Here is a 24,323-nt window from a genome sequence, read left to right as displayed (position 1 = left end):
GCTTATGGCTTTAATTAATGGCTTTAATTAGATACTGTTTTGATTGTTTGATTTTAAATAGTCTTAGCCTTTTAAATTTTAAACTAGCCAACCCGCACAGAGCATCTGTGCGCTCTTTGGGGGCGTGCTGTTTCCCCCCTCCAGCCCCACTCTCTTTTGCACCCCTCCTCCCACCCTCCTGCCCCACTCTCTTGCCCCCTCCCCCTCCCTCCTGCCCCACTCTCTTTGCCCCCTCTCCCTCCCTCCAGCCCCCTCCCGCACTCTCTTCTTACCGTGGTGGCAGCAGGCCGAAACGTTTCCCTCCCATCCTGGCCTCTGATGCCTCCTGCCTTTTCCACATCTGGGATGGCCAGGCCAGGTCATCCTGCCTCCTCCGCCTCCCGCTCGGTTGGGCCGCTGCCGCCTCTCATACCTGGGATGGCCTGGCCAGGCCAGGCCGCCCTGCCACCTCCCGCCAGGTTGGGTCACCGCCGCCGCCTCTTCCATACCTGGGACAGCCTGGCCTAGACAGGCCAGGCCGTCCCGCCGCGTTCGCCTCCCAGCCAGCCGAGGCCACCTCCTCTGGCCGTTTTGCGGCCCGCTCCCTGCCGCCACCATTTTTTCTTCCCCCTCAACTCTCGCTGGGCCCAGGAACTCTCGCAATGTGTCGTTGAGAGTTCTGCCGCCAAACTCAGGACACACACTGGCTAAGAGAATTAATTATATAGATTGTTGTCAGGTTTTAACCTTTTTATTTGTTTTTTAAAAATGGTTTTGTTGTAAACCACCCAGAGACTTGCATTTTGGACGGTATATAAATAAAAATAAATAAAAATTAAATAAATCATGGTGTGGATGCTGTGAAAAATAGAAGGGGAAGGAGGGGAGGGTCCCTAAAAACACAGAACCCTGAGTTGGAACCCTAGTCTATTCTGTCGATTTTTCTAGCAAGAAATGAGCAAAAGCAAAACTTGGGAGGAAAAAATAGGCTCAAGCTCACCCAAACGCTGAACCTGAATGAATGAAAGGAATCCCGTTTCCTCCCAGGTGGGAGCTGGTTGCCCTAATCCGCAGCAGCGTTGGCACGGCATGCACTCTGCACGCCCTCAGGAGCACTCTCTGGGTCTGGGGCCCTTGACTGCCCAGTGGCTGAGAACGTGGCATGGAGAGCAGGTCCCTGAGCCAGCTCCCGCATGACCACTCAAAGAGGCGGGGCAGGGGAGAGCGACAAGCCTGCCCAATCCAACCACAGGCAAAACCTTCATCTCCTTTTGATGGGTCTAGGCCAGACAGCGGAGCAAACATGTTTTAGGGGCTGTTTAGCCAACATAAACGTACACCTCGCCTATTCCCCGCACCCAAGCCTGGCAAAGTAACTTGCAGAGTGAACACGTGACGGGGCTGCCGAGATCCAGCCATGGCTCTGCAGTGTGCGGCACCTCCGGCGGTGAGTAGTGCGGGGAGCTCAGGCCCCGGAAGAGGTGGTGAGCAGTGCAGGGCGCCCAGAGGTGGCTGTGAGCGGCATGGGGCACCTGGAGGTGGCGGTGAGCGGTGCCCACTGTCTGCGGTGGCCTGCGGTGGTGGAACAGTGTCACTGACATGGCGCCCCCCCTTAAGTGGCACCCAAGGCACGTACCATGGCTGCCCTACCCTAGATATGCCTTTGTTCATTTATTTTCTTCCTTCTTTACATGGGGATAGAAGACCCTTGCAACATGATGATCAAGTTGGTTCCTTGTTCCTAGTTTTCAGTTCCTTAGTAATTATGGAAACAAAGAGATGTGTAGGCTGCCTAAAGAAGGAACTAAGTTTTAATTCCATTGCACTGCAAAATAAAATTTCAGTTACCACATATCATATACACCAGATGAATGTCTTTTCTATGAGAGGTGCAAGAATTCTGTCCTGCCTAAAGAGAAGTTCTTTCACAAAATGTATTGACCTGTGATGAGCCCAAGCAACACTTAAAAATAATGAACTAATATTTGTTAAACCTCGCAATATCCCAATGAATGCACCTTTACGAGGAGCCTCTCCCCTAAAAGGTACCATAACCTCATGTCCAGCAATACAACCAGAAGCTTCTCCCCTAAAAGTGGCCATAGCCTCATGTCCAGCTCAGTGCATTGTTTTTGTGAAGGCTACTACCAGTTCAGTAACATTCTATATATGTACACAAGGAAGAGAAAAAATAAACGAGGTTCTGTCCACATAAAAATAATCTGAACTATCCCAAATCACACACCCACATGATCAGGAGATTCCATTCAATAAGGTGCATCATATAATGTCCAGAACCAACAGTATGCTTGGATGCTGCCAGAATGCACTGCCCCCCTCCAGAATTGTCTAATATTTGTAGAAAAGAATAACTGGTAGTATACATTCCTGTGAAAAACTCACAGGCTAACAAATGTTTATGTTTTCATATGTTGCTTGGTTTGAGGGTTAGTGAGGTAAACATGGCAACTGTTGCTAAGTACTGGGATTGATTCTATGGTTCTCAGAACCTAGGAAGTAGAGTGAGTTGGTTAATTGTTAAGCTTAACAGTCAAGGAAGAAGCTGGGAGAAAGGGAACTGCACTCGGACTGAAGGATAAGAACATAAGAACAGCCCTGCTGGATCAGGCCCAAGGCCCATCTAGTCCAGCACCCTGTTTCACACAGTGGCCCACCAGATGCCCCTGGAAGCCCACAGGCAAGAGCTGAGGGCATGCCCTCTCTCCTGCCATTACTCCCCTGCAACTGGTATTTAGAGTCACCTTGCCTCTGAGACTGGAGATAGCCTATAGCCACCAGACTAGTAGCCACTGATAGACCTGTCCTCCATGAATCTATATAAACCCCTCTTAAAGCCATCCAGGTTCTTGGCTGTCACCACATCTCGTGGTACTGGCATCAGGAATATCTGCCACCCCTCTCCTCTATTAGCCTCGGCAGCTGGGTTGCTGCTGTGCAGTGGGGTTGCCTACCACTCCCTCCTCTGAACACAAGAACAGCCCTGCTGGATCAGGCCCAAGGCCCATCTAGTCCAGCACCCTGTTTCACACAGTGGCCCACCAGATGCCACTGGAAGCCCACAGGCATCAGTTGAGGGCATGCTTTCTCTCCTGCTGTTGCTCCCCTGCAACTGGTATTTAGAGGCATCTTGCCTCTTAAGTTGGATGTGGCCTATAGCCCTCCGACTAGTAACCATTGAAAGACTTGTTCTACATGAATTTATCTAAGCCAGGCCTGCTCAACTTAGGCCCCCCAGCTGTTTTTGAACGACAACCCCCATAATCCCCAGCTACAGTGGCCAATAGCCAGGGATTATGGGAGTTGCATGCCAACATCTGCAGGAGGGCCAGAGTTGAGCAGCCCTGATCTAAGCCCTTCTTAAAGCCATCCAGGCTGGTGTCTGTCACCCTATATTGTGGCAGAGAATTCCATGGGTTAATTATGTTTCGTGTGAAAAGTACTTCCTTTTGTCAGTCATATATTTCTTGGCAATCAGTTTCATGGGATGACTTTTATCACTGCTACCCTCATAAATACTAGGAAATCTCATGCAGATTGTAACTAAAAGTTTATTCAGCAACTCAATTTTCTCCTTTCCCTTCCTTTCCCTTTCAGATTCCTTCCCCACACTCTCTACAGGACCCCCCTGAGACAAACGTCCAAACAAAGAAACAAACTAAAGGATTATAACTCTCATCCCTCCCCTTATAACAATGAAAAATAAATTGATTTAAAATCCAGTGTCAAAATCGAAGTCTTTTAGGGGGTCTCCTGTCATGCACAATTCTTCTAAGTCTTGGGTTCTCTGGCACACAGGAGCTGTTTGTTCTTCTTGTGCAAACAATATTGTCCATCACTTGTACAAAGTGATTGTCCATCACTTTCATCAGCCACATTTGTGAGGTCAATATTGTAAGCAAGATCAAATTTCTCTTCAGTTCTTCTCTTGAGATCAGACTTCCTTCTCTCTTGTCTCATAGTATGTATGCTGGAAGGCCTCAAGCCTGTTCCATTTAGTTCCATCACCCAACATGACAATTTCTCGGATTTCAATTATTTGATGTGGTCCAGGATAATAGGAACATCCCTTTCTCACTTTATAAGGCAGCCGTACTCAAACAAAGTCCCCCACTTGAAATGTTCACCCTTTCTCACTCCGTTTCTGATCTACGTACAACCCAAAGGTTGCTCTTGAAAATGATTGCCACCTACAATGGGGTTAAGCAGGGATGTATCTTGGAACCCTCTTTATTTAATTTTTATATCAACTCGATGGCCACATGCTGACTTCGATTTTCACCCACCAAAAACTGTGGGACCTAATATCCCCATACTTTTGTATGCAGACGATGTGGCAGTCATTTCGCATATGCCAATTGGTCTTAAAAGAGCTGTGAAAACTATAATTCAATATTATAATGAACAGGTTAGTTATTAACTTTCACAAATAGAAAATCATGATGTCTGCAAAAAGAGTGAGACTGCAAAAAAGGATTGTTAAGGGAAACAGAACTGAACAGGTGCTAAACTTCAAATATCTTGGAGTAATATTCCATCCCATGGAGATCTGGAAGTCCCATATTGAGCACATTATGCAAAAGCCACCAAAATCTTCAATGGCCATTAAGAGGTTCTTAAAAAAAAGAAAAAAGAAAGGAGGATAAATAATTCCAGCACATTTAAAACTCTTTGATGCTAAAAACTTTGGCCCAAATTCTATATGGGGCACAAGTGGAAATTTATTAATCGGGATGCCATAGAGATTATCCAAACTAAATTCTTAAGATCCATCCTCTCTGTCCCCTGGGCATTTTCTATCTAGACTACAAGATTTGTAATGCTTAAAGTGTTCTAAGGTGTTATGGAATAGTGAAACGTTCTGGAACTGAGAGTAAAGGGTTGTTCTATGTTCGTTGTTGGCTGGTTGCCATTCACATTTTCCATTCATTGCAACATTTTTTCAAGGCAGAAGATGTCCATATTCTCCCTTGTAACGCAGAGAGGGTGGGAGACCAGCAGAAGCAGCAGTCTCATGGAGAACCCAGTGTACCTTCCTCCAGCCCCAGGAAGCGGCCATTAGGCTGACACAGCGAAGGCTGTTGCTCCTGCTGCTGGTATACGCTCAGTATCCTCTGTGTGAAGACAGATGAAAATAACTCATTCAGCTTCTCTGCAATCTCTATGTCCTTCTTAACAATCCCTTTCACTCCCTCATCATCTAATGGACCAACCACCTCCCTGTCAGCTTGCCTGCTTCTGATGTATTTAAAGAAGTTTTTGTTATTCCACTTGATGCTTTTAGCTAAATGTTCCTCAAACTCTTTTTGCATCCCTTATTGTCTCCTTGCATTTCTTTTGCCAGAATTTGTGTTTCTCTCTGTTCTTTTCATTTGGGCAAATCTTCCAAATCTTATAAAGGGGAAGGAATTCTTCTTCCCCTTTATAACTTCCTTGACTCATTTCCAGTGTACATTCTAACTGGGCTTCTATTATTGTGATTTTAAATAAACTCCATGCATTCTGGAGCGAAGTGACTCTCTTGATTTTTCCTTTCAGTTTTCTTTTCACCAAATTCTTCATTTCAGAGAGGTTTCCCCTTCTGAAGTGCAAAGTGTCTACGTTAGCCTTCCTTGGTGATAGTAAACTGTAACCGATGATGCTATGAAATATCAATTTTCTTTTTATTTGTGAAACAATAAATTCTCCTTATTTTAAAAATATTTGGACTTGCTATATTGGAGTAATACTCCATGCCTATAGAATTCCCCTGCTAGCAAGGGCAATCACTGAAGACTATTGAAGATAAATGTCGCAGAGGAACCATCACAATCCCAAAAGAAGTTCTGGGCCCAAGGACGTGGAGTAACAATATGAGAAAATTCTCTGAAATTTCTCCTCAGGAGGAATCCAGGAATCCAGCAAGAATTTCAGTTTCCCCCCACACTAACGAAGGTGTGAGGCAAAAATTGGGTGGAAAGGGCCACAATATTATTTAAATTCAGCACCCAATTATAATAGCATTTGGTGCTCCACCTCACAAGGGTATAGGTCTAATCTAAAGCAAAGGCCTAGCTATGAGTCCCCAGCCTGAGTTTTCTTGAGGGATTACACCCTGACTCAAAGAAACATCACAGCCCTGAAGTGAGTCTCTGCCTAGCTGACCTGGTAAGGTCAAAGACTAGACAGAGAACAACATCACCAAGCTGCAAACCTTTAAGGTTGATGATGTCTCCCTGAATACAGAAGCCCCAGCCATGACTCCCTGAGCTGCAAAGCCTCTAGGGCAGCGGTGGGCAAACCTGGCTCTCCAGCTGTTGTTGAATTACAACTCACATCATCTGCAGCTGCAGGCCAAACATGTCCCATAGGGTAAGCTGTAAGATGACCGAGGCATCCACACCCAAACTGTACCTGCCGGCTGTGATCGGGAGACCTAACTCAGAAAAACAGTCTGAGATTGGCAAAAAAGACCCTCAAACATGCCAACTTATGGAAAGCCAAAAAAAATCCTACCTGCCTGACCCCCAACAGATGACCAGCAAAAGCCCATTCTGTGCTCCAAGGAGAGAGGTGGGTACACTGCTTGCTAGCCAAATGAGGGGGACTGGGTGAACGCAGCATGCGCGTCCTGCTTGCCCCACCCATCTCCAGGCCAAGCCAAACTCTCCACCAGTCTCATGCTTCGAGTAAATAAAAAGGTTTTCTTTCCCCAAAGAGCTCACAATCTAAAAAGAAACATAGAGGAGACACCACCAACAGCCACTGGAAGGATACTAATGCGGGGGTTGGATAGGGACAGTTGAGGGGCATACAGTAGCGAGGGGAGAGTGGGCCCGTATTCACTTCACAGGTGTCATGCTTGCATGCACCCTGCTCACACAGACTCCTGGCCAATGGAAGGAGGATGGGCAGAGCTGGACCAGTGGCTGAAGGGGCCCAGCCGATGGAAAGAGGATGGGCAGAGCCAGGCTGGCCACCAAAGCATGCAGGTACGCAGTCTGGGGTTGCTTCTGGATCCGAACCTCTCTCCCTGGTGTCCCAGGTTGAGGTGGTGGCCAGAGGGGCTTTCTATCAGCTTTGGCTGCTACGCCAGGTGCGTCCATTTCTTGAGATGAATGACCTCAAAATGGTGGTACATGTGCTGGTAACTTCTAGGCTGGATTACTGCAATGCGCTCTATGTGGGGCTGCCTTTGTACGGAGTCCAGAAACTGTAGTGGGTTCAGAACGCGGCAGCCAGGTTGGTCTCTGGGTCATCTTGGAGAGACCATATTACTCCTGTGTTGAAGGAATACACTGGCTGCCGATACATTTCCGGACAAAATTCAAGGTGCTGGTTATTACCTATAAAGCTGTAAACAGCTTAGGCTCTGGGTTTTTAAGAGAACGTCTTCTTTGCCATTGGCCTCACCGCCTGTTAAGATCATCTGGAGAGGTTCGTCTGTGGTTGCCGCCAACTCATTTGCTGGCTACTCAGGAACGGGCCTTCTCCGTTGCTGTCCCTGGACTTTTGTGTCATTTTTTGGTGACAACTTCGAAATCGCAGTAAAGCCTCCCAAAAGCCTGCAGTGTGTCAAGGTCCCAGGCTTATTCATCACACACCCAAATTTTATTGCTTATTTGTAAGTATTGCTTGCGGGCATTATGTGTCACTACACTTGGGCTGGGTGGAGCAATTCTGCATCTCATACAGTATTCTGTCCTTTCAGTGATGTGATAACCCAAAGCTTGTTCTGGCACACAATAGCATGAAAATGTAGTTCCTCATTCAGGGTGCTCAGGCAGCTCTTTACTGTGATTAAGAAATTAGGTCCTGGGAATTAGGAACTAACTTCAGGATCATTTTTGTGCAATTTTCCTTCCTCCCTGTCTTTCCTCTCAATGCAATTCTAGTAAAATTTGCCTATTAGTCATCAACAGAGAATACAGCACTATTTTTTCTCTTTTTGGCAGAGTATATGTACTCCTCGGCTGACCCCAGCTCTTGCTTCAGAGCTTCCATTGCCTAGTGAGTGGACTGGGAGTGAGAGAGTCTCCCTGGCTTCTGATCCAGATGGGGTTGCTTTCCTGGTGGTTCTTGCTCCTGGGAGCACCTGCCTTCCTGCTGGGGCACTGCTCTGGTGAGTACCTCTGAGAGCAACAGTCCTTCACGTGCTGAGAAGGGAGAGCAGAATTTGCACCCAGCTTTATCCATGGGAAATGTCTTTTATGAAATGTATTTTCCTGGCATTTAAATTGGGAGCGGGGAGAGATTTTCAGGCTTCCCATTCAGAGCAGAGTTGGAACTATGGTGTGGCCACATCTGGACTACTGCTTACAGATTTGGTCACTGTATCTTAAGAAGGATATTGTGGAATGGGAAAAGGTGCAGAAGAGGGCAACCAAAATGATCAGAGGCCTGGGGCATTTTCCTTAGGAGGCTAGGCTGCAGCATCTGCAACTCTTTACCTAGGAAAAGAGGAAACTAAAGAGATACATGATCGAGGTGTATAAAATTATGCATGGAGTGGGGTAGACAGAAATTTTTCTCCCTCTCTCACAACACTAGAACCAGGGGTCACCCCATGAAACTGAAGGTTGGGAAATTTAGGACCGACATGAGGAAGTACTTTTTCACACCGTGCATAATTAATCAGTGGAATTCTTTGCCATGGGATGTGGTGATGTCCACCAGCTTGGGTGGCTTTAAAAGGGGCTTACATGGAGGACAGGTCTATCAATGGCTACTAGTCTGGTGGCTGTGGGCCACCTCCAGCCTCATAAGCACGATGCCTCTAAATCCCAATTGCAGGGAAGTAATAGCAGGAGAGAGGGCGTGCACATACCTCTTGCCTGTGGGCTTCTCAGAGGCATCTGGTGGGCCACTGTGTGAAACAGGATGCTGGACTAAATGGGTCTTGTGCCTGATCCAGCAAGGCTGTCTTTATGTTCTTATGAACCCTTTGCAATTCCCTGTTCATTTACTTAAACCTTTGGTTGAATATGAGAGTTATTAGTAGATGAGATCTGTCATTGCCTGGGCAGCAGGGGCGTAACTATAATAGGGCAAGGGGAGACAGTTGTCTGGGGGCCCACTGCCTTGGGGGGGGGGCCCAGAGGCAAGTCACATGACGGACTCCCGCAGCCATGCACCCGCTCGGGTTTCCTTCAGTTGTATTCATCCTCTGAAATTGATGTGAGTGTTAAGACCTGGAGCTACGAGAACAGCATGTCTTTCTCTAGGACCATTAAATGACTTGCAGCGTCCACAATTTACAAAACCTTTTAAAAAATAATTTAGGATGATGTTCTGTTGTGGCACATAGGTTATTTATATATGTAAATACATATGTGTGTGTGTATTGTTTTACTATGCTTTTTGTTACCACTATTCAGCCTCATTTAAGATTTCTTTACTTCATGAGCTGAGCTTCGGGGTGGGGGGGGTGGGATTTTAAAATCTTGTCTCTGGGCCCACTCCAACCTTGCTACGCCCCTGCTGGGCAGAAACATTTTTCTGTAGATTGCACTTATAGTGATGTGCCTAAATGCACCTTCTTGGGTTCTTATCAGAGTTCTTTGATGAAGAGTAACCAGACATAGGAGAGACTTTTCCAAGGCTTTTATTTAGCACTGCTTCATACAAAGCGGTACCTACTGGTTCACACCTTTGGGATCCTGAATTACAATTTCCGTAGGTCTTTATACTTTAGCTTAGTGCTTACACTAACTGGGCAAAGAGGCACCTTTTACCGTGGTGAGTCTCTTTATTTAGCAGGGGCAGAGTAACTGGCCCTATCCACTCCCAGCACAGTACCTCCAGTGACTGTTGCTGGTGTCTATCTCGTGTTTCTTTTTAGAATGTGAGCCCTTTGGGGACAGGGATCCATCTTATTTATTTATTATTTCTCTGTGTAAACTGCTCTGAGCCATTTTTGGAAGGGCGCTATAGAAATTGAATTATTATTAACAACAACAACAACAACAACAACAACAACAACAACAACACAGCTCAAATAAACATCTGCCACACAACAATAAGAAAACAGGATATGCCTTATCAGCATGAGCCACAGACTTCTGTTTCCTAACTAAGACATCACTTTATCTTTACAAGGCTCTAAGCTTCCGCTAAAGTAAACACATTAGCTAAGCACGTACACAATTTTCACCTTTTGTGGATTCAAATACATCAATAGGAAAGTTCAAGAAATTAAATATGTACACTAAAATCTTTTATTAATGTGCTTGCAAAAGCGAAGTAGAAGAACCGTTCGACGTGTAGGATTTGAACTTCAAATGTTATTCATTTTATTGAATAGTGACCATATGGCAAGTTTAAACCAGAGTAAATGTGAATCTGAGAAAGAGTTTCTTCTTTTCTTGTGCATGTTGTCATTTTGGAATTAGTGATCTGATTAAAGCATGTTAACAATCTGCTGAGAATAACAGATAAAATATATTTATATTTAGAATTCTAAAAAAATATATAAAATTAAATCTTTTCCCGAGCATATTCCAGTGTAAGAAGCAGTTTATCCAGCTAATTTGAGAGGCAGGATTGTTCCACCAAAATTTGGAAACTGTAGGTAATTGGGAAGTATGATATTCAGAATTTCTCCAAAAGACTAGAACATTTTTAAAAAATTTCCTGAATATATTCTGGTGTAAAACGTAGTGCATTGCACAGATTTCAGTGGCAGAATTGTGTATGCAAAATTTGGTATCTGTAGGTCATTTGGAAGTATGACTTTATTGGCCTGCTGAGCAGAGAGAGACTTTTTAAAAGTGGCGATTCTCTTTATTGTGCAGGGGGAGAGCAACTGGCCCTATCCATCCCTAGCACAGCATTCCTCCAATGGCTTTTGCTGGTGTCTATCTTATGCTTCTTTTTTTAAGATTGGGGATAGGAAGCCATCTTATTTATTTATTTATTTATTTATTTATTTATATCTATGTAAACCACTTTAGGAACTTGGGTTGAAAAGGGGTATATAAATATTTGTCATATTCATACTGCAAGTAAGCAAACAAGCCAACTCTTCATAATATAAAATAGAGGCTTTCAATTTGCAAAGATGGTCTGAAAAGTGTGGATATTACAGGTTAAGTTGTCCATCCTAACTTCTGCAGCACAGAAGCTGTAAAGACAGTGGTTTACATATACTGTACAGAGAGTTGCCTATCTCAATAGCAAGCATGTTTGCTGCTTTTATACTCCTTTAAATCTTGGCGGTGCAGCTTGCAAAGGTGGAACATAGGAACATAAGAAGCTGCCCTATACTGAGTCAGACCATTGGTCTATCAAGCTCAGTATTGTCTTCACAGACTGGCAGCGGCTTCTCCAAGGTTGCAGGCAGGAATCTCTCTCAGCCCTGTCTTGGATGTGCCTTGAAATCCCCCACCCCCGAGTTACAGTACTACTTGCATATACTTCATAACCTTGTCAGTTTCAAAATCATTGTGTGTAAATCTTTGTGGATATATCATGTACAAACAACCACTTTGTATATAATTGTGCTTTGGCAACGTACTGTATGCTTGGGTAGTTTGTTGGTTCAATTAAAAAAATCTTGTCCTATTAAAAAAATCAAAAAAATCTTGTCCTATCTTGGAGAAGCCAGGGAGGGAACTTGAAACCTTCTACTGAGCAGCAGCTTCAGTAGACAAACTGAAACTGAAACTGGCAGCAGTTTCTTCAAGTTTGCATACAGGAGTCTCTCTCAGCCTTACCTTGGTGATGCCAGAGAACTTGGAACCTTCTGCACACAAGCATGAACATGCTGTTCCCAGAGCAGCTCCATCCCTTATGGGGAATATCTTACAGTGCTCATATATAGTCTCCCATTCAAATGCAAAGTAGGGTGGACCCTGCTTAGCAAAGAGGTCAATTCATGCTTGCTACCACAAGACCAGGTCTCCTCCCATTTGTAGTAGTAGAAGCCTATTGTCGTGATAAAACACTTCCAATGTCCAACTAATTTATTATTATTATTTTATGCTATTTACATACAGTCTACTAGAATGTTATTGACTGGATTTGGTACTTTAATTATCGAGCCCTTTCCAAGGGTCTAAACTAAAGAAAAATTAAAAGTAGCAGCATAGTATTCGTGCTGTCCTGAGTAGTGTGGCCTTCTGAGGTTGAAATGTTGTAATTTTATCGATGCTCTCAAGTTCACTATCAAGTTCTTTCCTAACATAGAAAGTGCAGGGGAAGTGCAGTGAGGGTTTGGCTTCCTCATTATATGACTCACCTCCCGCCACCCCTCTGCATTGCCAGACCTCTGTGGTAACTGGAGGGAAAGACATTTTTTTAACACAGAGTTATTTTCTTTATTATCATAACAATGTAGGAAGCTACCTACATTGGGCCACTCTGTGAAACAGGATGCTGGACTAGATGGGCCTTGGGCCTGATCCAGCAGGGCTGTTCTTATGTTCTTATATTTTACTTTATACTGAGTCAGATTTTGAACAACAGTCTCCAAGAGACTCCATCTGGAATCTGCCCATGAGGTAGGAGCGGAACCACTGCATGGCAGTGCCTTCCACCCCCAATCCCTTCAGACGTTCCAGAAGGATACTATGGTCAATATCTAAGAGAGCGTTTTCTTCACTACGAGCCCCACCGCCCATTGAGGTCATCTGAGGAGGTCCGTCTCTAGTTACCGCCAACCCGTTTGGTGGCTACACAAAGACGGGCCTTCTCGGTCGCTGCCCTTAGATTGTGGAATGCACTCCCTGCTGAGATACGATCCTCCCCATCTCTGACAATTTTCAAAAAACACCTGAAAACCCATCTTTTCGCCCAAGCTTTCTCAGCTTCCTAAAATTTGGGGGTTTTAATCTCTGGTTTATTTTTAAATTGTTTTAAAGTTTTTGTATATGTTTTTTAAAACTGGTTTTATGCTATTGTTAATGGCCCAGAGACGAAAGTTTGGGGTGGTGTACAAATTTGACAAATAAATAAATAAATAAATAAATAAATAAATAAATAATAAAAATAAATAGTATCGAATGGATGAATGATATGTGTTGGGGATTTCCCTCCCATACCCGATGAATGACCAGCCCTCATGGCTCAGTTACAGCCAGGGCAGGCCCAGAAAGCAGCAAGTGAGCAGCTGCTGGTACCCAAGCAGCTGGGTTTGCTTTCTGCCACTCCAGCTTGTTAGGATGGGCTGCTAATGAGCATTTCCATTAAAAATAGTGAGGAGGTATTTCTTAGATCCTTATTTTTACACCATGGTGGCATCACAAAGTGTTGAATCTGTTGGAAGTTAAAGGACTTTGCGCTGTCTCTTTGCCTCAGACAGTGGAGGACAGATTAGTAAGTCAGAGGGCTAGAGAGTCAAGACATTGGTCATCCCTTCTCCACTGCTCTGATGCTATCCCTTTGAAATGTAGATTGCTACTCTTAGGGATTCAACTTCCTCCTTCCTCTCTCCTCTTCCCTACCTGGCCTCCTACCTTGCAACATGGCAAGCCTCTCTCCCTGCACCATATGTGCAGAGAGGATGCAGAATCCATCTGCATCCAGCTAGATAGATAGATTAGAGATCCTAACTCCTCACTTTCCTATCTAGAATGGAGTTCCTTAATAAATGCCTTATATATTTATTTGAAACTATGAATTGGCTCCAAGTTACTTTACTCTCAGCATACACGCATGCCTAACTAAATTTCCGCTGTGTTGTGCCTCTGTGCACTCTGCTATAATGAAAAAGGGATTCTCTCACCACAGAGAATTTCCAACAGAATCTGTGATTTTGTTATAGTCCAGTCTACAGACGTAGATGCGATATGGGATTTGCTGGTGAATCTAAGGGAAATCTATGTAAACAAATAATGAGGATCTCTTGGGATCTGTGCATTGGATCCGTGTTTTTGAGCTGTGGTAGCATGAATCGAGATTAATGATTCTATGGTGCATTCTATTTATGATACATTCAATGCACATGAAGTGGTCTGTGATGTGGTGGTGTGTTTGGAGAAGGGAACCCCATGCAAAAAACTAGGAGAAGATCCATGCACTGGATTCATGCTTTCATTCACCTCAATGGAGCCCATGATGGAGAGGCCATGATTTCTCCGGTGCAGTCTGTGGGGATAGATGCAAAAGAGGATATGATGATGGGTTTGGAGATTTTCCATGGGAAAATCACAGGAATACATGAAGTTCCCTGTAGACCTGACTTTTACTTTGTCCCCTTCAGGAGCCCCTGAGTAGACTCCCCTTCAGGAGCCCCTAATTGCTTCTTATGTCCCCTCTTTCTCTTTGGGGATTCATCTCTCTTGATTCACATTCCTCTCCTGCCTAGGACATCTCCTGTGCTTATATAGACAATTGCCTCAACCCAAAATAAATCACTGAGGACTTCCTAAATGGGTATAGCAGTACAATGGAAGGATATGTGAGGGATGGTTGTTTGGGGGTGCTCTCAGCAGAAGGTCCCTTAACCCTGCCCCCTCCCTTTTCTATTGCAGGCTCTTCCTCACATTCCATTGACTTTTTCTACACGGGAGTCTCAGAGCCTAGTCAGGGTCTGCCACAGTTCATGGCTGTGGAGTTCGTGGATGACCAATACCTTGCTTACTATGACACCACCACCAAAAAGGCCCTGCCTCGAGCACCATGGACGAGGAAGCTGGAGAAGGACAATCCCCAGTACTGGGACTCCTACACCAAGACCACTCAGTCCTGGGAGGAAACCTTCAGAACGAGCCTGGCGAACTTGCAAGATAGCTACAAACACAGTGGGGGTGAGTGGAGGGTAGGAAAGATCTCAGTTCTGTGGGATGTAAAATTGCGGGGGTTGGCAAAGTAAATGGAGCTTCTGCAGGGGGAAAATATCAATTGCCTCTAGCTGCCAACCTGTCTCTATTTTCTCATTCAGGTGAATGAGAAAATAGGGACATGTTGGCAGGTAAAGTAAGAGTAAAGTAAGAGTAAAGTAAAAGTAAAGTAAAGTGTGCTGTCGAGTCGGCGGGTGTCGACTCCTGGCGATCACAGAGCTCTGTGGTTTTCTTTTGGTAGAATACAGGAGGGGTTTACCATTGGCTCCCCCCACACCATATGAGATGGTGCCTTTTAGCATATTCCTATATGGCTGATATAGGTGTTCCCCATAGTCGGGGAAACATACCAGTGGGGATTCAAGCTGGCGCCCTCATGCTTGCTAGGCAAGTCATTTCCCCCTGTGCAGGTGGTCCTCATTATTCACATGGGTTCTGTTCCAGCCTCCCATCGTGGATAATGAAACGGTGAATAATGCAACTTTGAGTTCATTTAAACTTTAATCACTTTAAAGCCAGTGATTGTGCAAGGGAGAGTGTGGGGAGATTATTTTATGCTTCTGGAAGGTTTGGGAGTGGCACGGAAAGGATGAGGGAATTGGAAAGCTGCTGATGAGCACAAGGGGGCAAAATCCATCTTGGCCTGCCATTTGGCATCATGGGCAATGTAGAACCTTTCAAAAAGCTTTCCCTCTATGACTTTTCTTCTGTGGAACAGGTCATCTGAGTAAGAATGGAGGAAAGCAGAGCAGAAGCTTTTTGGGGGATGGTGGTGGTGGAGGATGCAAAATGTCAACCTCCCTTTTGAAAGCAATGCTGTGAAGGGCTGAAGGAGATGTTTTGGGAAAAGAAGACAAATATCAACCCCTTCTCTTGAACTAGGCCCAATGCACTCATTCCTGCCCTCCTACATCTCTTTCCTCTTTCTATAGTTTGTGGGGAAGCAACCAGATTCCTCCTCCCCGCACTCCAGGGTGCCAAAGGCAGAATGGGAGGAAAGAGAGGTGTTGTGAGATCTGACCTTACAGAGGGTGGCCAGGAACTGGGAAGGAATGTCCGACTCTGTCCTGACACGCTTGCTTTTGTGCATTCCTTACAGGGCTTCATACCTGGCAGAAAATGTATGGCTGCCACCTGAGCGAGGATGGGCAGAAAGGGGGGTATATGCGATATGGCTACGATGGGAGGGACTTTATCAGTTTTGACAAGGACACCCTCACCTGGACGGCAGTTGATGCAGTGGCTGAAAAGACCAAGAGAAAGTGGGATGGTATGCAGACGAGGACGCAGGACAAGAAGCGCTACCTGGAAGTCACCTGCATCAACTGGCTGCAGAAGTACCTGGCCTATGGAAATGAGACCCTCCTAAGGAAAGGTAAGGATGGAAAGGGGGCACATTACATGACAAAGGGGGTGGAAATCTGGGAGTAGACCGTAGAATCAATGAGTTGGAGGGCGACTGATCTTCACTATTGTTCAGGCAGGGGCCACTTTGGCAAAAAAACATTCCATGGTGGGAGCCATTTCCCACTGCGCTGATCTCTGAGTACCATGCTTTCCCGAGCAGCAGGCAAGGGATGGTCTTCAAAAGAAACAAGAGCCCTCTTGAGCCCCAGCACGATCATACAAGGTGAGCGTGGACTGCTGGGATGTGTAGTCCTTCACAGCGCTTTCCCCATAGAGCTCTGTCACTGGGAAGGACTGTACTTCCTAATGCTCCTGCACAGGGGTGTAGCTATCTTTGAGCGGATGGGCTCAAACAACCCAGGCTCCTGAGTGTCCCTCAACTCCACCCCCCTTACTTCTCCACTATCTCCCTTACTCCAAGAGGCAGCCCAAGAGAAGGGTGAACACGAGTCCCCTCTCCCCTCGCAACGCCCCTGCTCCTGCACACCTTCCGAGATGGCTCTGGTGCTCGAGAGGGTTCTGCTGTCTTTACAGGAGACCCGCCAGAGCTGGGGGAGGCATGGTCTGGGTATGGTTGTCTCTGCACAGTGCCAGGAGGCTTTGCAGACAGGGCTTTTACCCCGAATCTCCTTCAGAAGAGAGTGTGCATGTTCACACACCAGCCAAACGTACCCCGAAGACCCTTTGAGATCTTTGGACCCACTCCACATACAAATCAGGCTTTGTCTTCTGAATCCTAGCTTATCTCAGTGTATTTCTGGATTTTTAAAATGCTGGTTTTTAGCTACTTTTTCTGAAAACAAATAGGAAGAGGCACTGATGTAGAATCATTAGCATGATAAGAGGGATACTCTCTTTAGAAATGTAGATAGATCTTTAGATAGCTCCCCCCCTTCGCCATTGGCTAGAAGTTTCTGTATGTTCCCCATGCTTTTAATATCTTCAAGAAACCATTTGGGGGTAGTGATGTTGAGATTTGGTGCTACCTACCATCAGTGTGTGTGTGAGTAACACCCAAGTCTGTTTGGTGAGGCTGTGCATGTGCTGAACAGCTGCCCAGAAGTGTGTGGAGAACAGGCCAGGAGTCCCAAAATTTGGCCAAGCAAATCCACTCCCCCACCTAGCCTTTTTCTTAAAAACCCTGGTCCTTCAACAAGAGGGGGGATTTTTTAAAAACAATTTTTGGCATTATCAGACATGGACATTTCCTTTTGTATGTCATGGCTGCACTTTAGTTGTCTACTATTAACTATTGGCTACAGGCCTCCATCCTGCTTAGGATGGCGATTTAATGTAGGAACACAGGAAGCTGCCATATACTGAGTCAGACCATTGGTTTATCTAGCTCAGTATTGTCTTCACAGACTGGCAGCGGCTTCTCCAAGGTTGCAGGCAGGAATCTCTCTCAGCCATATCTTGAAGAAGCCAGGGAGGGAACTTGAAAGCTTCTGCTCTTCCCAGAGAGGCTTCATCCCCTGAAGGGAATATCTTGCAGTGCTCAAACATCAAGTCTCCCATTCATATGCAACCAGGGCAGACCCTGCTTAGCTATGGGGACAAGTCGTGCTTGCTACCACAAGACCAGCTCTCCTCGAGCAAGCAATGAAATTGCGTCCCCTGTCCAAACATCTGACACCCATCTTTCAGATAACTTTACCATAATATCAGCTCAAAAATTCAAGTCAAGCTCGTTAAGCTTTTAATCATTCAAAAACTATTTAGCAGTGGACGTAGCCAGACCAATAAATGCTGGAAAACTTAAAACTTCAGTATGCTGGGGCTCATGAAATACCCAAATACTATGTGAAGGTGTACTTGGAAAACTAAACAGAAGTGCCTGTCTAATTCTCTACTATGCATTGTAGCATCACTGTTACATACGTTTTTAAAAAAATGGATAATTTGGCTTTTCACAGATACTCTGAAAATAATTAAAGGATATGCAGAGTAAACTGTGCACATACTTGGAATATATTCTAGTATTTCAGAAAGAGAGTTAAAATGAGAGAAAGAGAGCAAGAAACTCCCAGTGGGCCTTAATACTAAGGATTTCACACTGATCAAAGAAACTCACCCTTAATAGCCATATTATTAAGACATCACATTTAACTCACTTATCACAAGAAGCAGGAAATGAATACAATCCTAGCACATAAGCTTCAGCTCAGTATTCACAACCCTGATTCTCTGTGCATAGTGCCAAACTGAATATGTGTACAGTGACTTATATTATATTAATTTTTTTTTACCTGTAGCCCCTTCAGGGGGCTTCCTAAAGGTTGGGGGGGAGGTCTGCAAAGGTTCCCCCTCCCCCCGCTGGCAATTCACCACCTGTTTGGGCCTGCAAAGATCAGGCCTGTTTGGGCCTGTTTGGGCCTGCAAAGATCAGTGTGGTGGCCATTTTGGAGGCTGCCATGCATGCTCAAATGGCCTCTGTGAGGCCTGGCAATGCCTAGGGCCTCACAGAGGCCATTTGAGCAGGTGCAGTGGGCGTTTTTAATTTTTTTTTTAAAAAAAAATGGCCGCCAAAAACAAAATGGCTGCTGCACATGCTCAAATGGCCTCTGTGAGGCCTGGCATGGCCTAGGGCCTCACAGAGGCCATTTGAGCATGCGTGGTGACCATTTTGTTTTTGATCACCATTTTTTTTAAAAAAAATTATTTTAAAAAATAGCGCCCCCCTTCAAGTGGCACCCGGGGCATGTGCCCTGCCTGTGCTATTCTCGATATGCCCCTGGGTGGAGCTGTGTGAGTGGAGTATACACACACCTAAGTGTGTATGCTACCACTGAGAGGGTGCACTGTGGGGATATAGTGAATATGGTCCCACTTTCCCCTTGCTACCCCCCTTATTTCATCCATTTGTGCAAGAGTGCTCCTGAGTAGCTGTGCACAGATTTGGGTAAAAAGCAGATGAAATGTTGTGCCGTATGTCAGCCAGTATTTCCTGTGTAGGAAGATGCTGAGAAATGGAAGGGGATAATTGTCAATGGAAATTTTCTACTAAGAGGATGCTGCAGATCTATCTCAGGAGTAAGACTGGGTGACTGCTGAGTTCCCTTGCTGCTCTTAAGTGACAGCATCCACCCTGCCAGTGCCTGCTCTAAGGTGCTCTTATCGATAATGCTGGAAATGTTGCCATTTTTCCAGAGATCCCAGTGGTGAAGGTTGCGCGTAAGGCAACTGGTGATGGCTGGGACACCCTCCTCTGCAAGGCCTACGGCTTCTACCCCAAGGAGATCACCATCACCTGGAGGAAGAATGAAGAGAAGACCTTCCATGGACAGGTTGTTCCTAACTCAGATGGGACTTACCATGCCTGGATCAGTATCCAGATTGATCCCATGGACAGGGGCCACTACTGGTGCTCTGTGGAACATGCCAGCCTGCCAGAACCTCTGCTGATTCCCTGGAAAGGGTCTGGTGAGAGCCTATAAGAGAGGAAGGGCTGGTTCTCTGGGGTATGGGTGGCAGATTCCGGGAGGTTGTTCTCTCCTGGGTATTTGGTCTGTGGATTGAGGGCTCCTTCAGGATTACCTTTCAGGCCATATCTGGGAGGTGAATAGTAGAGTTTGGGGACTGGAGACTGCTAGAAGAGGAAATATCCTATACAGAATGCTGCTTTCCCTCTGCAAGGTGGCTGGTTCCAAGGGTGTTTCATGTTCTCTGCCTGTAGCTCTTGACCATTTCCCTTCTGCTCCCCTTGGCATTCTCTCTTTATAACATCACCCTGAGACTGTGCACACAAGCAGCCAAACCCAGGCTTGGGTAGTCCTGCCTGGGTTCAGCTGCTCGTGTGCTGCGTCAGGATCATGGGCAATCCTGGTGCGCCAATGCACCATGCGCAACGGATCCATGGAGGTCAGGAAAACTGGTCCTAGCCTCCAGAGATTTGTGCTGTGCAGAGCAGTGCAGATCTTGTGGGTGCATGCGGGCCACCCCAGCACCCCCCCAGCAGCCCACTCCAGCACCCGCTCGCTCTGGGCCACCCCAGCACCCCCCAAGTGCAGTTTTGGGGCTGCAGACACCTCCATGCTTCTTTATGGAGAAAAAACTTATAGACACATACACTTGCCTTGGGGTTTTGTGGGTGGTAGGCAACCCTGGGTGCCTACCACCCACCCCACTTTTGTGCCCCTAGGTGCTCCACAGTAGGAGATAATGGGCTGGTTCGGGTCCCATTATACTCTATGAAATATAATTAAAAATATTTAAAATATTCATAAAAAATAGTAGGAGTGTCCGATTGCTTCAGGGTTTGGGTGGTTGTTGACACTTGTGGGTGCTCCACAATAGGGAATAATGTGCTGGTTCAAGTCCCATTATACCATATGAAAAAATATATAAATAAATTTCAAAAATTCATAAAAAATCACATGAATGTCTGATTGCTTTGGTGTTTGGGTGGTAGGTACCCATGGGTGCCAGCTACCACCCCACCCACTTTTAGAGGTTTGAACCAGTCCAAACCAGTTCAAATTCAAACCGAACCAGGGGGTTCGAGCAAAACCCAAACCGAATCTCCCTCTCCTAGTTCAAACCCGGTTTGAATTCGAACCGAACCGGGCAAACCGGTTATGTGCACATCCCTATTCTTGACATACTGCATTCTTGACATACTGTGTGTTTCATGGTGTGTTTGGGTAGAGGGATGATGCTTAACTTGCAAAGGCTGGGGGTGGGGGATGGAGTTTCCAAAGGACTTTAGATCCAGGCTCCAAAATTACATAGGTACACCTCTGTGTGTCAGGGTGCGGGGGAGGCGGTGTTTCCCTGGAGGCTTTTCACATAGGGCTTTTATTTCAAATACACTCCTGATTGGAGTGTGCCAGTCCACATATTCGCTGGATTTACCCCGACATCCCTGCGGGCTATCAGGGAACAGGACAGACATGACTTTGATTTTCTCCGAATGGAGGCTCTGAATTCTGGCTTAGCCTGAAGTATATCTCTTTTTTTAAAAAAATTTCTCTAGTTTCAGAGACTTTTGAAAAATAACCTGGGGATTCTGTTATGCCCCACAGTTTTCTCTGTTATGTTTGGGGTAGTCATGCCAGTAAATCTGGGTTTCCCCCAAAAAACTCAATGAAGGGGAGTTTGACAGCTGTTTGGGGTATGGTCTGCTGTATTGCAAGCGCTGGATGTGTGTGTGTCTTGTTGCAGATTGTTGATAATCCCTGCTAACTGGGCAAAGAGGCCCCTTTTACCATGGTGATTCTCTTTATTTAGCAGGGGGAGAGTAACTGGCCCTATCCACCCCCAGCACAGTACTTCCAGTGACTGTTGCTGGTGTGTGTCTTATGTTTCTTTTTAGAATGTGAGCCCTCTGGGGACAGGGAGCCATGTTATTTGTTTGTTATCTCTCTTTGTAAACCGCCCCGAGCTATTTTTGGAAGGGCGGTATAGAAATCGAATTATTATTATTATTATTATTATAACTCTGTTGAGGGAGGGTGAAGGAGAAATTCCTGAGTGAAACACAAACACAGATTGCAAAGTCTGCTATGTTTTACATAGGCTTTAGAAATGCAGAATGGATGCAACCTGAGCCCTTTGTTGTCCAGGCTGTTTCCATTAGGGGTGTGTGTGTGTGTGTGTGGGGTAAACATTGTGTGATGAAGGCAGTCATTTACAAAGGCAAGGGTTAAGCATCCTGCTCTTTGATCCAGCTGTTTGGCAATGCGTTATGCTGGTCTTGCGCTCTTAGCTGTCAAACTTTTTTTTTTTAAAGCTCTCTCACCTCTTCCTCTGTGGTGTGATTTCTGATTGGTTGGAGGACCAGGTAGGTGCGAACACACAGGAAAAAGATCTGCCGGGGAGTGTGGGGAGGAGCCAGCAGCTATATGAACTGTCAGTTAATACCCTGAAGTAAAAGTCTTGTGAATCTGCTGTGAAGCAGATTTGCTCTTCAGATACCCCGAGGCATAAAGCCATGTGTGAAAAATCTCCTGTATGATCCAGCAGGGACATAATCAGCATCTGTATCTGGTGCGAGTGTCCTCATCGGGGTAATAGTTCAGCTGTCAGGGTATTTGTCATCAGAAGAGGCTTTGGTGATCTGGGGGGAAACCTAGACAGATTTGATGGTGAAATCTGCTGATCAGAGACCTGAGCTGTGACTACAGCAATTGTTCAGTGTTCCCTTTTCCCGATCCAATCTCCTCTTCTGTCTCCCATTGCTTCTGTGCTTCCAGACATCCCCCTTCAAATAAGATCATTCACCCAAGCTTCTCAACTGGGGAAAGCATAGAAAAGCAATATTTGTGATGGATGGTTCTTTGCGGGTGCTTTCATTTCCAGGTCCCCTAACCTGACCCCTCCCTTTTTATCTTGCAGGCTCCTCCTCACATTCCTTGCGCTTTTTCTACACGGGGGTTTCGGAGGCCAGCCGGGGGCTTCCTGAGTTCATGGCTCTGGAGCTTGTGGATGATCAGCCCACATGTTACTATGACAGCAGCATCAACAGGCCCCTGCCCCACGCACAGTGGATGGAGAAGGTGGAGAACGACAATGCCCAGTACTGGGACTCAAAATCTAAGTCCATGGAGAATTGGGAGGCAAATTTCAGAAGGAGCCTGGTGAACATGAGGAATGATTATAACCAAAGCTGGGGTGAGTGGAGGGTGGGAGGGGCACATAATCTACACCCCCTAATATTTTTCCAGTTTTCCAAAGTGCAGGTGATGGGGAGAGGCTTCTTTTGGGAGAGAGTGAAAAGGTGGTTTCATTTTTCATGCACCCTTTGTCTCCTTTGGGTGTCATAGAGAAGTGGAGTTGAGCACAGATGTCTCTCCTTCCCCCCAGTGATCAAAAGCAGGATCTTGCTTGACCCTGAGGAGCAAGAGGGGATGGAAAAGGAGTTCCTCACACAATGGCATTTCCACAAGAGGAGAAATCAGGCAGGAGATGAATAGAAGTTTTGCCGGGGGTAATATCCATTGCCTGTAAACATTATCCCACCTTTCAAGAATGAAGGCAGAATAACTTCTAATTATTTCTTTTCTTGTAGGTGGGGAAACGGGTGGAGAACTGCCCTGGTGTACAGCAATATATGGGAGGGGGAGAGAGGAATACCTACCCCACCTCATTCTGGTGAGGGTAAAGGAGACCCTCACTAACTACCTCTACTCCCAGTGCTCCTAGTGGTCATTACGATAGTTGGTGCAAAAGGTCAATGCACTGGAACTCCATCTCCACCATCAACACATTTTCTTGAACTACACCCAGTGCACTCGTTGCCTCTGAGGCTGTAGGTTGCTTATAGCCCTGAGACTAGGAGCCATTGATAGACCTCTCCTCCATGAAATTATCTAAACCTTTCTTAAAGCAATCCAGGCTGTTGGCTGTCACATCTTGCAGCAGAGAATTCCATAGGTTGATTATACATTGAAATCATTCAGACATACAAGATAACCACAGTTAATCGTGTCTGGAGTTACACGAGCTAACTCTAATTAGCTCCGCAGATGTTCAGCAAACTGAGGCCAGCCTAATTGAGGGTTAGGGTGAGGGTAAAGGAGACCCTCACCAACTACCTCTACTCCCAATGCCCCTAGTGGTCATTAGGATAGTTGGCACAAAAGGTCAATGCACTGGAACTCCATCCCCAACATCAACACATTTTCTTGAACTAGGCCCAGTGCACTCATTCCTGTCCTACTACATCTGTTTTCTCTTTCTATAGTTTGTGGGGAAGCAACCATATACTCCCCACCCCAGGGTGCCAAAGGCAGAATGGGAGGAAAGAGAGGTGTTGTGAGATCTCACCTTACAGGGGGTGGCCAGGAACTGGGAAGGAATGTCTGACTCTGTCCTGACACTCTTGCTTTTGTGCATTCCTTACAGGGCTTCATACCTGGCAGCATATGTCTGGGTGCCACCTGAGTGAGGGTGGGCAGAAAGGGGGGTATATGCGATATGGCTATGATGGGAGGGACTTCATCAGTTTTGACAAGGACACCCTCACCTGGACGGCAGTTGATGCAGTGGCTGAAAAGACCAAGAGAAAGTGGGATGGTATGCAGACGATGACGCAGGACCACAAGCGCTTCCTGGAAGTCACCTGCATTAACTGGCTGCAGAAGTACCTGGCCTATGGAAATGAGACCTTCCTAAGGAAAGGTAAAGATGGAAAGGGGGACAGGTAGGGGAGTTTGTGGG

At 45.9% G+C, this 24,323-nt stretch overlaps 1 protein-coding gene across 5 annotated transcripts in view; it reads left to right on the top strand.

Moving 5' to 3' along the window:
* Positions 1-24,323, top strand: part of LOC128343362 (major histocompatibility complex class I-related gene protein-like) — a 50,521-nt gene that overhangs the window by 14,535 nt on the left and 11,663 nt on the right. For 3 of the 5 annotated variants that reach the window (XM_053292306.1, XM_053292308.1, XM_053292304.1), the window contains exons 2-7: positions 7,932-8,098; positions 14,448-14,723; positions 15,856-16,131; positions 19,314-19,586; positions 22,500-22,775; positions 24,009-24,284. In XM_053292306.1, coding sequence (XP_053148281.1) covers positions 8,032-8,098; positions 14,448-14,723; positions 15,856-16,131; positions 19,314-19,586; positions 22,500-22,775; positions 24,009-24,284 — 1,444 coding nt within the window. In that variant the 5' untranslated portion in view covers positions 7,932-8,031. Of the gene's footprint in view, positions 1-1,062; positions 1,427-7,931; positions 8,099-14,447; positions 14,724-15,855; positions 16,132-19,313; positions 19,587-22,499; positions 22,776-24,008; positions 24,285-24,323 lie in introns of those variants that run through there. The other 2 variants (XM_053292305.1, XM_053292307.1) reach the window with 2 other exon arrangements.

Source organism: Hemicordylus capensis, chromosome 2, assembly GCF_027244095.1.
Source record: "Hemicordylus capensis ecotype Gifberg chromosome 2, rHemCap1.1.pri, whole genome shotgun sequence".
NCBI classification, from domain to species: domain Eukaryota; kingdom Metazoa; phylum Chordata; class Lepidosauria; order Squamata; family Cordylidae; genus Hemicordylus; species Hemicordylus capensis.
The sequence above is the reverse complement of the archived record's forward strand: the minus strand, read 5'-3'. Positions and strand labels throughout refer to the sequence as shown.